General features: G+C 54.7%; 1 protein-coding gene across 17 annotated transcripts in view; it reads right to left on the reverse strand.

Moving 5' to 3' along the window:
- Positions 1 to 1,676: 1,676 nt before the first annotated feature.
- The window catches only part of CHCHD6 (coiled-coil-helix-coiled-coil-helix domain containing 6), a 238,431-nt gene continuing 223,946 nt past the window's right edge, over positions 1,677 to 16,161 (reverse strand). For 10 of the 17 annotated variants that reach the window (XM_074033226.1, XM_005547894.4, XM_074033221.1 and 7 more), the window contains 2 exons: positions 4,515 to 4,650; positions 1,677 to 1,901 (listed from right to left, as the gene is read on the reverse strand). In XM_074033226.1, coding sequence (XP_073889327.1) covers positions 1,896 to 1,901; positions 4,515 to 4,650 — 142 coding nt within the window. In that variant the 3' untranslated portion in view covers positions 1,677 to 1,895. Of the gene's footprint in view, positions 1,902 to 4,514; positions 4,651 to 8,904; positions 9,065 to 16,161 lie in introns of all 17 variants that reach the window. The other 7 variants (XM_015446310.3, XM_074033218.1, XM_015446305.3 and 4 more) reach the window with 1 other exon arrangement.

The following is a 16,161-nucleotide window of genomic DNA, read 5'->3' on the forward strand; positions in this document are numbered from 1 at the left end:
GCATGCCGCTGGAAGCTGGCTCTCTGGCTGTGTGGGAGCGTGAAACTGGAGCCCGAACTAGCCTGGAGGAGGAGGGGCCATTTGGAAGAAACCATGGGGCCGCTGGTCGCTGGACACAGGAGGCCATCTGGGGTCACAGGTCTGTTGGCTGACATGAATGGGCCTGGGCCATAGGCTCCACCCAGCAGAATCATGAGCCACATAAAATGGGCGTTGTTTTAAGCTATGAAGTCTGGGGGTGGTTTGTTACCCAGACAGAGCGAGCTAGTACAGGCTCAGGCAACATCCAGCCCACAGGTGTCTGTGTACCTGGGAGTCCGTTTCCCACCCCAGGATGCGTCTCTAACCCCCAAAAGTGACACCTGGAGAAGGGGATGAACAGCTGAAAGTTATTCCTGTGAGATCTGAAGTTGGACAAAGCCTTGGAAGCCAAACACTTCTGAGGGAGTCAGAACAGCATGGTGGACAGGCCTGACCTGTGACCCCTCACCCCTCCTCTTAGTAGGCCCCTCCCCGAAGCGCTCAGGCCAGGGTGCCCAGTGCACCCCACCCCTCCTCGCTGCGTCACACTGCATGGAGTCTCCTTGTGTGTTTCCACAGGCTGACCCGGGACTCCTAGAGAGGGAGTCTCCCAAAGCTGTCTGCCTGGCTGCTAGTATGCTACCCGCCCAGCCAATAGGACACGCCTAAGCCCCAACTCACCCCTTGAGCTCTGAGTCTGAGAATCTGAGAAGGGAAGTTTGTGCTGCCAAGTCTGAGTCAAGGCTGCGGGCTTTCAGCTCCAGATGGCATGGGGACTCCTCAAGGGCTCTATCAGGAAACCCAAGGTCACCAGCAGAGCAGTTAGAGGATCCCAGGCTCCACCCCAAAATCCTCCTGCTGGCATGGTACAGGCTGAGTGTGGCCAGGGCACCTTGGGTGGCGGACATGGCCAAAGGTCAAGGACTGGAAGGCCAGTGTTTGGACACCAACCAGGGAGAGCATGTCCCAAACCCACTTTGTCATCTGCCCTCCTCAATCCCTGCATTCCTTATTTTAGAACCCCCAACACCCAAGTCAGAGACTTCAAAGTCACCTGGCCTCTTCTGTCGCTCAGTCGGTTTCAGTCTTGCCAATCAGCCCCACTAACCCACCTTGGGCTTGAGCTGTGCGGGGCCCTACACACTGGTGATGCTCCCTGGCATTGAGTCCTGTCTCCCTGGCACCACCTCACAGCCGGAGCAACGTCACTCAGAGACAGTGCCAGCTCAGCCTGCCGCACCTCAGTCCTGCCGCCTCTGCAGCCACACTGCCTGACTGCCTTGCCTGCCTTTGCTCTCCTCCACCCCCTGCTGCCCTCACACCTGGGATCCACTCTGCTGGGTCTCCGGCCTGCCCTGCCCTTGTCTGGTCAGCTTCCTCCCTGGGCACAGGCAGCACTCGCTGCAGGAAGCTGGCCTGCTCTCCCTCCGTGCCATCCCTAGAAAGGCCTGCTCCCCTTCCTTCTCATCCCTGCTTCCGCAGCAGCCTGCTGTTGCTGCTGCAATGTAATTAGGGGTTCCCAGGCCATCTCCCCTGCCAGTCCAGGGACTCCCCAAGGGGAGCAGCCCATCTTCCTCAGCTCCACTTCGCTGGTGTCCAGCAGAGGGCTGGACGCAGAGTAGGCAGCAGTGACTGTTTGCCAGTGAGTCAACGACTGAAAACAAAGGCATCTGCTTTATTTGTTTTCAGACAGTAGCGCATACTTTGTTTCCTAAACACATGGCAGCCCCAGGCTCAGGGGCATATGCAGGGGCCCAGCAGGAAACGGCAGGGCACAGTGGCTGTGGCCTAGGGCTCTGTGGACTGTGGTCCCATGATTGGTCCCTTCTTCAGGGCTCCAAGTCACTGCCAGGACAGGGAATGATGTCTGCTCCTCAGCCCTACAAAGAGAACAGGTCAGAGTTGAGTCAGGGCCTACTCCGCCCATGCCCACCAGCTCTGTGCAGAGTGCCCTGTGACAGCAAGTACGTCCCAGGGAGCAGCTATGAGTTGGTCTCCCTCCTCACCTGGAGACCCATCAGTGAATCTCTTCACCTCTGTACCCTGGAGCCCAGCACAGTCCCCCGCAGCAGGGGACAGGCCCTCACTGCACGCGACAGTGACACCAGCACACGCTCCCCTCTCCTCTACTCTCCCAGGGCTGGCTCAGAAGGCAGGTCCCCTGCCCCCATCCCCTCAACCTGCTGCGGTGTTTCTGACAAGCACCTTGGGTATAGAAGAGTCTAACCCAACTCTGCTCTGCCTCGTCAAGGCCTCCCCTCTGTTCTCTGATTTTTTGCAGCTCAGTGGGAGCCTGCTGGGATGCTGGGGTCCACACAGTCAGGGTCCTGTTGTGGAGAGCCTGAGGTCCCTGTCCTCATCTGAGACGGCCAGCACATTCATACATAGGCAGGCGCCAGGCTCTGGGCCTAGGCATCACCAACCTGCCCTAGAAGCCCCAGAGCAGATGCTAGATCCTGGAGAGAGAAGCAGTGCTGTCCCACCCCAAGGCCCTTGACCATGTGGGCCTCTGTCCCCTGCCACTTGGCCCCTTGCAGAAGCAAATCTCTCTTAGGGACCCTTCACCCCCAGCTCTCTGGCTCTGCCAGCAGCCCTCTGAGGTGGAGGCTGGCGAAGGGTGGTGAGAGTTTCTCCAGCACTTGCCATATCTCATACACAGGGCACCAACCAAGTGTCTGGGTGCTGGGGCTCCGAGGGAGTCAGGTTGAATATGCTGTCCCCAAATGCACACACTGCCAAGGCAGCACAGCACCTCTGGCGCTGCCATCACTGTCTCTGGTTTCTTTGCTAGTCATGTCAGGGGTAGGGGACAGGAGGGAGACAGGCCTGGCAGTGTCCCAGAGCCTCTCTCAGGGTTTGTGATCTGTCTTCCTTGGTAATCACATTTTTGCTTAGGTGCAAGAAATATATATTGGTGAGGTGTGTTTGTTAAAGAAATACTCTTGGGGGTGGTGGGTAGGGGCTGAAAATTACCACGGAGGTGAGGCTAGATGGAGAGAGGATGGAGTCGAGGGCTGGTCACTGAGGAGTGGGCCCTGCCAGGAAGCCAAGAGGCTGCAGCAGATCCCTGGGTAAAGAGTTAGGTGTGTGATGAACAGAGACTCGGAGCTGCCCTTGATTGGGTGTGGGGAGGATCTGGAGGCTTCATCTTGCTGGTGAGTAGGGAGCTAAGTGTCTGGTCGGTGCGAAGGGCCCTGGTCTGGCCCAGCCTACACAGCACCCCAGCACCTCCTGCCCACGTGGAAGCAGAGTGAGCAGCCTCCCACACTCTGAGATGGAGCAGGAGGCTGCCTGTCCTACCCAGGGCTTCCCTTTCTCAGAAGGCTGACAGAGGCCTCGCATCCACTCGTCCTGTGTGGAGCTACCTCTGGGCTGTGCTCTGGCCATGAAGGGACAGTCGGTGCTGGTCGGGGCTGTGACCAGCCCAGGGTGGAACAATCAGCCTTGGCAGATGGGTGTGAGCAGGGCATGACCCGAGGAAGCTCTCACAGGCCCGGGGCTGTAGGACCCCGCTCAGGTCAGTGGGAGAGATTTCCCCTCAGACATAGCTGGAGAGCACAGAGCATCTGGCCTTAGCCTTTTCCACCCCAAATACCTAAAGCAGCCTGTCTCCTACTCAGGCCAAAGAGGCTTTTCTGTGGGAAAGGAGACCTCATTCTATTGCTTCTCCCATACATTTTCACAAACAGGCTGTACTCCTCAGGGAACCCAAACTAGGTGTCCTGAGAGTGAATGATGCTCCCCAAGGTGGGAGCTGTCCTGTTGGGGTGGGGCAAGGGTGAGGTGTGGCTGGGAACAGCCTGACTGCACCAGAGAACCCTACGGGACCTGGGAAGGGGGAGGACTTATCTAGGATAGACAGCAGCAGTTGGGGGTGGGGGAGGAAGACAGTAGGAGCTGGCTGGGAGCACATCGCAGGCATCCAGGACAACCGAGGCCCACTGGAGTGGGAGGTGACCAGAGAGCACAAGAGACCTGGGACCACTCACCAGGAAGGCCAAGTCAGCACACCCCTCTAGACCAGCTCAGGGGGGGTGGCTGTGAGCAGCTTCTGATGGCCGTACCTGCTCCCACTCCTCTTCCAGACGGCCTGTCCTTGCTAGGACCCCCAGTCTGCACTCGGGCCTCTGCCACACTCCCACCCCTAAGTGCTAAGAGCTAAGAAGTCCCTGGCACCCACAAGGGGCCCGGCCCTTCAAGGTGGGGCCTGACTTTACCCAGCCTGCTCCCACCCAGCCTAACAGGGCAAACGCCACAGGGATCATCTCCCCAGCGCCAGATGTCCAAGGCGCTCCTGGAAGCAGCCAGGAGAGTGTGCAGGTGACTGAGGAAAGTGAAGACTCAAGAATCCCTCCCTTTGCAAATGCAGATACCTCCAGGTGGAGCATCTGACTCTAACAGGAAAAGGTAGGCAGAGATCTCCAATGCTAGACAGCGGTACCTCCCCTACCTCCCAAGCCCCCTGGAAACCTGGGAGGCAGGCAAGGCCTTACCTTGTGGGCGGCGCTCACGCAGCGCTGGTATGCCTTGACCAGGTCTGAGCACAGCAGCACCTCATGCGGGCGATCTCGGTAGCAGTGGAGGATCTGGGCCTGCAGCCCTGAGCAGATGGGCTCCACCCTGCGGGGCCTGCAGAAGACATGAGCAGGCAGGCCTGGGGCTCAGGTGCCAGCAGGCAGGGGAGAGAATTCACATTCACTCTACCTACCTGCCAGGCGCTAGGCTAAGCCCCTGACACCCACCAGCGTCCTTTTAACCCTCAGAGAGAAGCACTGTGCTTTCCCATTCTAGAAATGAAAGGACGGTCGCAGGGGTCAAGCCCTGTGGTCAGTGGCTTAGGCTCACAATATAGCAGACATTGAAATGTGCTGTGGTCTGGGGCTCCACACCGGGCTCCTTCATTGGGGCCTGAGCACCTCCAGGAGGCAGGAAAGCCCAGCGAGCTTACCCCCACTGGAGGGCCCCCATGAGGACGGTGCAGCTCACCTCCAGGACAGCTTTTCCCGCTGCACCCAGGATAGCCATCCCTCTATGCCTGGGACAGCCCGCCCCACTGTGCCCAGCATAGCTGTCAGCTGCTTTCCTGTGCCTGTGGTTTACCCATGACTATAACCATGTGACTTACTTTTCTCCTGATTTAAAACTAATATGTGTGCAACAAGGAAAATGAACTCTACAGAAATGTCTGAAGAAATGAAAAATGTTCTTTTTACTTCTTAGAGGTAACCACGATAATACTTTGGGGGTAATTGACTATTCTTTTCTTTCTTTTTCAAAGTAGTTTTAGAACCCACAAAAGTGAATAAGTTCACTTTCTAAAATTGTGGGGAAAAAAGAGCAAACATAGATGACACTAAATTCAGTCACTGGCCCAGCCTCCTGAGCATAGTTTTGGATCAGTTGGTCTCCTTCCAGACTCCTCTCTCTCTCTAACACACACACACACACACACATACTCACACACTGACACACAGCAGCACATTTGTGCACTCCCTGCCGGCCAGGCGCTGTCCTCTGGTTGCTGCACGTGCTCAGTGCTGCTCCTCACAGCTCTGGTAGCAGACACTATCGTTCATCATGCTGTTCACATAAATCAGGAAACTGAGGCTCAGAGAAATAAGGCCACACAGCTGGACAGTGGAGGAGCGGGGCATATTTATTTACATGCCTTTGGATGTACTGTTGCTGCTAATTTGTTTTCTTAAGTGGGTTTTAGGCCAGGACCCTTCCCAGCTGTAGATGGACCTACTGTACCACTTGACAGCCTTTCCAAATTGAACACCACTCATGGCTAAGGGCACCAAAAAGAGCTGTAAAAATGTAGAAAGCCATTCCTTAAGTTTCTTAGCAATAGAAAGGATCACTGTCACACATGCCACAGCTCTGCTCCAGGCACGTGGAGAGAGAGACATGTAGGTCAGTTGCTCTCCTACCAGGGTCTCCAGAGTCATTATCATCTAACAATATCTCGAACACAGTTCCTCAGCTAGAAACCACCAGCATCAGTATGATCGACAGCTTGGGAACAGGACCCTGTATTTAGCTGTCTCACTCCAGAAGTCTGCGGGTGGACACTTCTGTACACTGCTGACTTAGCAGTGATGCCACGCAGGCCTGGCCTTCCCTTCTCGTCCATGTCATCCTCAGGCCACTGAATGCAGTGCAGTCCTCTCTGCAGTAGAGATCAAAGGTAGCAGGGAGGAGCAGGTCTCTCTGCTGTCTCATCTGACTAGGCGGGACAATGCTCCCCTCAAACCCCACTCCAGGTTTCTCCTCCACTCACTGTCTAGGACCAGGTCACATACCCATGTCTAACCCATCGCTAACATGAGCAGTGTGTGTCCCATGTTCAGCTAAGGCCAGCAAGACTCATCCCCAGGGCACCAGCAAAATGAACAGTCCCTACATTAAAGACGGGGAGGGATGAGTTTGGGGTGGGGTGCAGCCGCCTGTAGCTGCCATGCCACACCACTGCCGAGGTAAAGGATGTGAAAGGAGAGCACGCCTTCCCCTTCCTGCCGGGGCAGGCCATGGTGGCCTAGCCCTGGCCTGGGTCCTTGAATTCCACCCCATCCTAGCCATTGAGGTCACAATTCTGGCTCATGTCTACATTGTATGCACCAATTCTTAAAGGGTCCTCTTATTTCCTGAAGAGGACTGGGCGGGAGGTGGGGGGAGGTCTTTTATCTGCACTGACCTCTCGTTCTTACATATGCAGGGCAGATGAGCCCCTGGCGTGCAGTCCTCTGCCCAGCTCTGGAGACCCACTTTGCTGGCCTGCGTCAGCTGCCGCACAGGCAGCTGGGGCAAGAATACAGCTGGGGTGTCTGGGGCAGCCCCTGATTCCTCCCCAGGTGCTTAAGCATGGCTCCACATCTGTATTTAAGAACTGTGACATGGGTGTGTCTAGTTGTGGGCTTTTTAGGCTGCTTCTTTCTTGGGGGACAGCTGGCCTCATGGCATTTTGTCTCAGGCAGGCGTTCCCAGGGACTGCACACACGACTTTGGTTCTGACTGTTGGGACACCTGTTTTAAGAGCGCTTTTAAGTCACAGGTCAGATCTTGGCTCTCTGCCTTCATCGCAGAGGCCTCCCCTCCTATTCTGCTCCCTGGCTCTCCATCCTTGGAAGGCTGTGCTCTCCCTTCCCCAGGCAGGGTTAAATCTGCAGGGCAGTGGGCGCCTTCAGTGGCACTGCCAGTCTCCCTGGGCTCTCTCCTGTCACCTGTACTGCTGTCCCCTCCTACCAGTCTCTTGCCATGTCTTCTGCTCCTCCTGACGGTGCTGGCCCTCTCGAGTCTGAGACCCCAGAGCATGACTTCCATCATAGCCTCTGCTGCACTACCCTGAAGCAGGACCCCACCCTGCCCTCATGGGGCCCTGGTGAGCCTGGTTCCTGGCTGCACCGTGGAGGCCAGCAGGCACTGAGGGGCCCTGTGTGTCATGGTGAGTGGCTCAGGGGAAGCCCCAGGTTTGGTAAGGGCAGAGCTGTCCTAAGCTGTAACTCTGTGAGGCTTACTGATCTATGTGAAAAGAGGTGTCAGGGACAGGACAGGCGGAGGCTAAGTGGCCCCAGCCTGAGTCGTGCGGCTGAGCCTCATGGAGCTGGAGCGCTGACCTGCCAAGCCCTGCCCTCTACAGAGGCACAACAGAGACGCTGACACTTCCTTTGCAGAATGGCAACGCACAGGAAGACACAGCCACATTTGCCCCTCTCCCCATGGTCAACCTGGCTGTGTCCCCTCCTCACTGGCTTTTCTGACTTTGGTTTCAGGTCCCAGGACAAGGGCCTCTGTGTTTTGAGGGCAAACCTCTCAGTGGGCTCCCAGTTCAGGAGAAACTGGGCCATGGTGAAATCTATCCCCTCCATGCCAGTATTGCCCGTGGGACCATGGCAGCCTCTCTGCTGGGACTTATGAGAACAATATGAGGAGACAGAATGGGAGGCAAATGTCAACTGGAAGAAATTTCACCCATTTGTCATAAAAAGGCTCTGAATGGGGTAAGAGAGGGAGAGAACAGCTCTGGAAATAAAAAGCTTTCTCTGAAGCAGGCAGGGCTAGGCCTTGGGTGAAGCCATTCACAAAAGTAGGTGCACTCTATCCACCCTGAACCCCTCCCAGCCCTGGCACACCACGACCCTGTTTACAATGCATACAAAACAGCTCCCATGTTCAAAAACATCGTCTTGCAAACAGCTACTCTTCACATGCACAGATAAAGGTATCCAAAGTGTGCCACGAACTTACCAGGGATAGAAATAAGTCCTGTACCCCTGTGTGAGGACATTTCCTTGGAGAATGAAGATCTAATGGTCCATGTGGCTTCAAAGGGGTTCATGCCATTTGCATTGGTGTATGGGGTGTCTGTTTGCACAGGCATCATAGGCAATGCCCAGGAAGTTGGCTCACCTCACTGGCTCTTATGTTCCTCTTCGTTACAATGGGAACAGTAACACCGCTTGCCCCAGAGATGAACAGAAGTGTGTGCTGTGAAGTGCAGTTCTCACAGCAACCTAGCCATCAGTGTGAGAAACTGAGGTGGGGCCAGGGCCCGGAGTGGGGTGCGCTTGCAGAAAGGATGGGTTACTGGAGGCACTTGGCAGAGAAGAGCTGAGGATATGCTGGGGTGGTGGAACTGCAGATGTAGGGCTTGGAGGGTGGAACCTTACCTTAAAGGGTCCCTCCCTCTACAGCATAAGCTCTGATATCATTCAAGACCTAGTTCAGACCTCGCCCAGCCTCAGTAGTGCCTCCTCCTCAGGCATGTTAAGGCATTAGCGTGTCTGCATAATCACGGTGTCCCTTTAACAAGGAGCTGGCAGATGCCTGAGGCTGGGACTCTTGGTCTAGTGGAAAGAACACAGGTTCTGGGATCAGACAAACCTGGGGCAAGGCGCTGGCTTTGTCACTTCCCACTGTGTGGTTGGTGCATCAGGTACAGAGGAGGACCCTGCCCCACAGAGCTGTTGACAGGATGGCAGGAGAATGGCAGGTGATGCCCAAGACGGCCCAGTCAGAATGTGCTCAGTACCGCAGTGTGGCCCTGAAGGAATCATCGGCGTTCAGTAAATAGGACTACAGAAGACCCCACACACAGCCTCCTGATGGCCCTGAGAGTGTGATGACCATGGACAGGGCACATGGGTCCTGATCCCTGGCGAGCAGGCCACATAGGTCTGCCTGACCCCCAGAGCACCCACCCTGTCTGCTGAGACCACAGACACAGCAGAGTGTAGAGGCCCCGCGTGGTTCCTTTCCAACCCCTGTGCCTGAGCAGGCCTCTCCCACTGACCTCCTCTCCTGGACCTTCTCCATCCCCCGCACTCCACCCAAAACACATTCATCTCTCAAAATATGGAAAAGTTTTTCCAATCGAAACCCCCTTTTGCCTCCATCTCCATCCCAGGCCACAGCAGCTTCTCCTTGCTCAGAGAGGTGCTGCCTGGGGCTCCCCCTGCCCCACTCCCCTGGGCCCCATGCCGAGCCTCACTGCTCGGCTGACAACACCCGCCTGGCCCTCACTGCCTCTCTGGTCCCTCACTCTGGTTCTCTTCTGCTGGACCCTGGGCCTCCGCCTGTGTGTAAGCTCCACCTGTGGCCCTGCCCTTGTCCTCTCAGCACACCAGCATGGTGCCCAGCTCAAGACCTGCTGTCTCCTGCCTGCCATGCAGCCCAGCAGGTGGCCACAGGCCCACTGGGACCAGGCATGGCTAGCCCTCACCCCAGCATCTCCTTCTGAATTTCAGTTGGGTAGGCAGCACCAACACCCAGCTGGTCCAGCTGCATACCCGGAGCACCCAACTTCTCCAGCCCCCATGCCCACAGAACGCCCCCAAGTCTAGCCTACAGGAGAGCCCTAGCCCATGCCCTTGTCTTCACTGTCATTAAATAGCCTCTCAATGGTCCTCTCTACTTCCAGCCAACAGTGATGCTTTTAAAACATAACGCAGGCCACAGATTTCTAAAACACCAAGGCAGTTCAAAAACTCATTTCTTGGGTAATTACAACTCACCACACAATGTGCTAAGCATTATCTCATTTAATCCCAAGCAGACCCACATAAGGTAGAAACTCTGTTTTTCCTTAAAACAAAACAACACAACACAAAACAAAAACAAACCCAGTGTCTCCAAGTAACTTGCTTAAGATCGTCATTTGAAAAGCAGGGCCAGATCTCAGGCCTAGTTAGACTATACCCAGACCTGACGGCCTGCTAGGTCTCCCATGGACCTCAGGCTACCTCAAGCACCCTGACACTGTGACCTGTCACCCTGCCATTGTCGGAGAGCTGGTATAACTCTGCCGCCAGCCTGAGTGCCCTAAGAAGGTGGTCTGTGTCCCCAGCCCACTCCCAGTTGGATGAGGGAACTGACCTCACATGTCTGGTGGCTGACTGGCCCCTGGTCTCATTCCCATTTCTCCTCAGGCAGAATGCACTACACTTGGTGAAGAACCCATAATTAGCTAGAGACCCAGGAGATCCTCCCTCCCTCTTCCTTCTCTCTGGTCTGGGTCCACTATCATAAGTCTCTGTGCAACCTTCCCTTCCATCCATAACCTCTGTACCCTTCCCTTTCCACTCATGACACGCCTCTGAGCAACCTCCCTTCCAATCCATGCAAAGCTTCTATGCAACTTTTCCTTCTATCTATGGAAAGCTTCTATGAAGTCTTCCCTTAGTTACATGACAACATTCTGTACAGTATTCATTTTTTTTGGTATTAGTCTGTTTTCACACTCCTATAAATAACTGCCTGAGACTGGGTAATTGATAAAGAAAAGAGGTAATTGACTTACAGTTTTGCATTGCTGGTGAGGCCTCAGGAAACTTAAAATCACAGTGGAGGGGGAAGCAGGCACATCTTACATGGTGGCACATGAGACAGAAAGGCAAAGGGGGGAAGAGCCCCTTACAAAATCATCAGGTCTCGTAAGAACTCACTATCGTGAGAACAGCCTGGGGAAAACCAGCCCCATGATCCAATTACCTTCCTTCCTCGACACGTGGGGATTACAATTCAAGATGAGATTTGGGTGGGGAAACAGAGCCAAACCATATCAATTTCATCCATGACAAGCTTCTGTGCGACCTTCGCTTCCCATCTATGACATATGCAACCTTCAATCCATAACAACAATCCATGCAACCTTTCCTTCCCATCAACAACAATGCTTTCTGCATCATTCCCTTCCTAACAATGGTATGGCTCTGTGCAGCTGCCCCATCCCACCCATGACAAGCTTCTGAACACCCTCTCCTTCACATCATAGCCATTCCTCTGTGTAGCCTTTCTTTCCCATCCATGAAAATCCTGTGCAGACCAGATGCAATGGCTCATGCCTGTAATCCCAGCACTTTGGGAGGCCGAAGCAGGCAGATCACTTGAGGTCAGGAGTTTGAGACCGACCTGGCCAACACGGTGAAACCTCATCTCTACAAAAAATACACAAATTAGCCAGGCATGGTGGTGAGAGCCTGTAATCCCACTTACTTGGGAGGCTGAGGCAGGAGAATCACTTGCACCCAGGAGGCAGATGTTGCAGTGAGCAGAGAACATGCCACTGCACTCCAGCCTGAGAGACAGAGCGAGACTTTGTCTCAAAAGAAAAAAAGTCTCTCTGTAGCATTCCCTTCTATCTGACAACTTTCATTGCAGTCTTCCATTCCCTTCATAGACATTCTAGTGCGCAGCCTTCCCGCCAATCCACAATAAGCCTCTCTGCAGACCTTCCTTCTTGTAGGACAAGCCCCTGTAAACTACACTTCTATGGGAGGCCGCTGTGCAGCCTTTATCTCTGTCTCTGACTACCCTGCATACAACTTTTTCTTCCATGCACAGAAAGCCTCTCTGAAGCCTTCCTTTCCCTCATAGACAAAACTTGGTGCAGTGCTCACTTCCATCCATGACAGTCCTCTGCGCAGCCTTCTTTTCCCATCATCTGTGCAGGAATGAGAATTCTGTGTGGAGACTTCCCTACACAGCCATGGCAAGCCTCTGTGCAGTCTTCCTTCCCATTCATAACACAGCAAGCCACTGTGCAGCCCTCCCTTCCTCCCTAACAAATGTCTCTGAAGATTTCCCTTCCTTCTATGACAAGACATCTGTGCAGCGTTCACTTCCATCCATGACAAGGTTTTGTGCCTTTTCTTCTCATCAGAAAAGCTTCTGTGCATCCTTCCTTCCTATATGGCAAGGCTCTGCATTCTTCCCTTCTCATCATAAACATTCCTCTGTGCAGCTTTCCTTCCATCCATGAGAATTCTGTATGCAGCTTTCCCTTCATATCCAAGACAATCTACACGCTTCCCTTCTATCCAAGCAAGCCTCTGTGCAGCCTTTCCTTCCCATTAGTGATAAGGCTCTGTGCAGCCTTCCCTTCTGTCCACAGCAGGAGTCTGTGCAGCCTTCCCTTCCGTCCACAGCAGACCTCTGTGCAACCTCCTTTCCATCCACAGTAGGAGTCCGCACAGCCTTCCCTTCCGCCCACGGCAGGAGTCCGCGCAGCCTTCCCTTCCGCCCACGGCAGGAGTCCGCGCAGCCTTCCCTTCCGTCCACGGCAGGAGTCCGCGCAGCCTTCCCTTCCGTCCACGGCAGGTGTCCGCGCAGCCTTCCCTTCCGTCCACGGCAGGAGTCCGCGCAGCCTTCCCTTCCGTCCACGGCAGGTGTCCGTGCAGCCTTCCCTTCCGTCCATGGCAGGCGCCTGTGTAGCTGTCCATGACTGCACAAACCTCCTGGGTCCAGGGCCGCCACTGGGTTATGAAGTGTTGCCTGTTTGTGCCTAGATAGGAACTGCAGACTGTTGGGCAGGGTCAGGTTGTCCCTTCTGTTCTCCTTGGCTCAGAGTCAGCAGCACAGCCTGCTGGTTCAAAGCACACAACTGGCTGTATCTGAGACTCTGCCAAGCAGGGGCATTGAAGGGAAGGAAACACTGGACCAGGCAGTGCTACAAGGCAGGAGCTGTGCCACCGCTGTCTATTAATGCACTGACTTCACACAGCAGGACTCTCAGGTAAGGCAGAGACACCCCTGTATTTCTCAGGTCTCCCCTCCCGGTGTGGGTAGCATGGGTTTGGCCCGCATAAGCCAGCCTGGGCTCGTACAAACCCATTCATGGGCCCATTCATGGGGTGAAACCGTGATCCTCCAGGGAGAACATAAAACTGGGCTTCCAAACTCCATGGCCCACTGTTCAAAAGGAAACAGATCCAAACACCAAATGAGTTCCTCAATTCGAAGCCAGGTACTATTTTTAGCTTTCTTGTAGCACAAACCTGTATGTTCCACTTTTGGATTAAGTTAGTTTGGAGAGGGTGCTGGTCACAAATTGTTATCAGAAGAAGACGACCTGGTCAGGTTGAGGGGTCCAGGGACTCCTGAGAACTAGGCATGTGCAAAGGTTAGTGGGTTTGATGATCCCCTCAAATTCATGTCCTTCCTGGAGCCTTGGAACATGGCCTTATTGGGAAACAAGGTTGTTACAGATGTGATTAGTTAAGACAAGGGCATATGGGGTAGGGTAGGCCCCTAATCCAGTATGAATCCCATTCATATTCTCATATGAAGAAGAGACAAGACACAGAGACCACCACACAGGGAGGAGGCACTAGGGGGACTGAGCCTGACAGTAGAGCGATATGTGTGCCCGCCAGTATGTGTGTCCCAGAATGCCAAGGATGCCAGCACCACCAGAAGCCTAGGAGGGGCCGAGACAGATTCTGCCTCCAGCCTCAGGGTGAGCCTGGACCACCAACACCTTGATTGTGGACCTCTGTCCTCTGGAACTATGAAAGGATAAGTTTCTGGGCTGAAAGGCCTGACATGTGGTGCTTTGTTTTGGCAGCCCTGGGAAACCCATGTCGTCAGGCATGCCACAAAGGGGTTGGACCCGTTCCCCAGAAGTAGAGTGGGGAGCAGGGATGGGCAGGAATGACCGGGGGACCAATGTATCACTGATCCCTTTCTGAGAGCAGCGTGCACTTTCCACGGCATGGTGGCTGGGCCCAGGCGCACATCAGCAATAGCTGCTACATTCCAATGGCCACCACATGCCAGGCTCCATGCCAGGGTCTGCACATGGTGTCCCCAATCTCCATCCTCCCCTGTAAGGTGTTATCTTATTTAGAGATGAACTGACTCACCTTAACCCACACAACAGAAAAGGGGAGGAGCCGTAGCTTATGAGCAGGTTCCTAAAGCTGCTTCCAGGTGCTGCCCAGGAAGTCTTCCGCAGTGGGAGAGATCTGGGGTGAGGATCAGGCTGTGGGAGGGGAGCTGATGGTCAACAGCACAGGCAGAAAATTCGGCCTCATTTGAGAGTGGATCTAGATGTCTGTGGTCCTGGGAACTTCTGCCTGTCAGCGCCTCCTGTGTTCTAGGTTCACAACAACCCTGTGAGCTGGGCCTTCCTGTCCCGTTCTGCAGACGGGGTTGGTGAGTCACAGGCAGCTCACGTGACTGGCCCACAGTCACAGAGCAGTGGGAGGGGCCGGGATAGGAAGAGCGGAGTGTGCTCAGCTCCATAGCTCTTGCTCTATGCATTGCCACATGAGCTCCACTCTGCCTTGAGAAAATTCCAAGACATTCTGAAAGAGACAACCAAGGGTACTCAGAAAAACCAAAGACAGTCGCTCCGAACCACGTTAGGCAGGGCTCTGCATGGGGCAGAAGCTTGCCAACTCCCAGTGGGCAGCCAGGAAGCTCCCAGCCCAGGAGCCACAGGGAGGAAAGTGAGAGAGGAAGACACGAACTCATGGCAGCCTGCCACATCAACACAGAGGTGGGAAGAAAAGCAAATGGAAGTGAATGGAAGTGTTCTGCCATGAGACCGGCCTGGCAGGAGCATGGGTGGCAACTTCTCATCTTGGGCGCACACATTGTAGGCAGCCAAGTCGCTCCCATCCCTGCGGACACTCCAGCTCCCAGGTGGACAGGAAGAGGGATTCAGGGCCAGACCCCAGACCCTGTTCTCTCTCCCTCATCGATTCTCCTGCAGAGCGCGCCCAGAGCCTGCTCACACGTGCGGCCCCAAATCCTCTGTGTGCTCTCTTCACTTTATTTAATAAATGGAATCTCATCAACTTATCCTTCTCCTATTATCACTGCTGACATCAATCTGATAATATTGGCCTGGTGTGGAACTGGGCTATTATATGTCCTCCTGATACTTAATTTCAGAGAAACATCAGCAGGGGGGTGAATGTATGGAGCAGGCTTTTTATTATAGGCAGCGGTAAGGAGATTCCGAGTGAATTAGACATTCATCTTCGTCAGGTCCAATCTAGCTGTTCAGGAGGGGTTTCTATTTTAACCCGTGGCTAGGGCTGAGGCGCTGATGAGACCAGCTGGTTACTAAGGACTTGGTTAACTGACTGCTATCGACAATGTGCCACTCAGCCCGGGTAAGTGGGACCCAGAGGTCCTGCCATCGATCAACACGCCATGCAGGATCGCTATCAACTGCGGGATGCCGGGCTCCAGCTGCCCCAACCCTCAGGCGGGAGAGGGGCCTGTTTGAGAGCCCGGGCCTGCGAGACAGCCTGGGGGTGCGTTGCTCCCAAGAGGGCCTGAGACACAAACGAGCCCCTGGCTGCTGCTTAGTGAGGCAGAGGCTGCCTGTGACAGTATTGTCCAGGACTATCCCTTCTCTCACACACACATGCGTGTGCACACACGGAAAGAAGAAAGGGCCATTCCTCTTTGTTCCTTTGTTGGAAAAAAATAAAAGAGTGCACACTTTCCGTAAGAGGGGATGCACCCCCATTCACTAGATGTCAGAGGCAGCCAGGTGGGGTGCTTTCTGGGCTTTGTCTAGGTGGAAGGAAAGTGCAGGGCCACGGTGGCCTTTGGTGCTGGGGGATGACGACTCCCAGCCCGCCTGTGACTGAAGAGCTTTCTGGCACTGTTTCTGCCAATGAGACTCACCGTGGCAGCCCCTTGCAGCCATGGCCTCTGGACACAGGGGAGTCCGTAGGCTCCCAACCCTGCTCTGTGTGGGGTTGCAGGAGGCTCTTGAGCACAATCCATGACATGACCTCCCCCAGCACTGGGTCCTCAACAAACCAGGGAGTTGTCACCCAAATGGCACTGGGTGGGTCCCTAGCACTCTAGACTGTGGGCGGCCGCCTGTTTCCCACCCCC

This window comes from Macaca fascicularis, chromosome 2 (genome assembly GCF_037993035.2).
Source record: "Macaca fascicularis isolate 582-1 chromosome 2, T2T-MFA8v1.1".
Classification (NCBI taxonomy): Eukaryota; Metazoa; Chordata; class Mammalia; order Primates; family Cercopithecidae; genus Macaca; species Macaca fascicularis.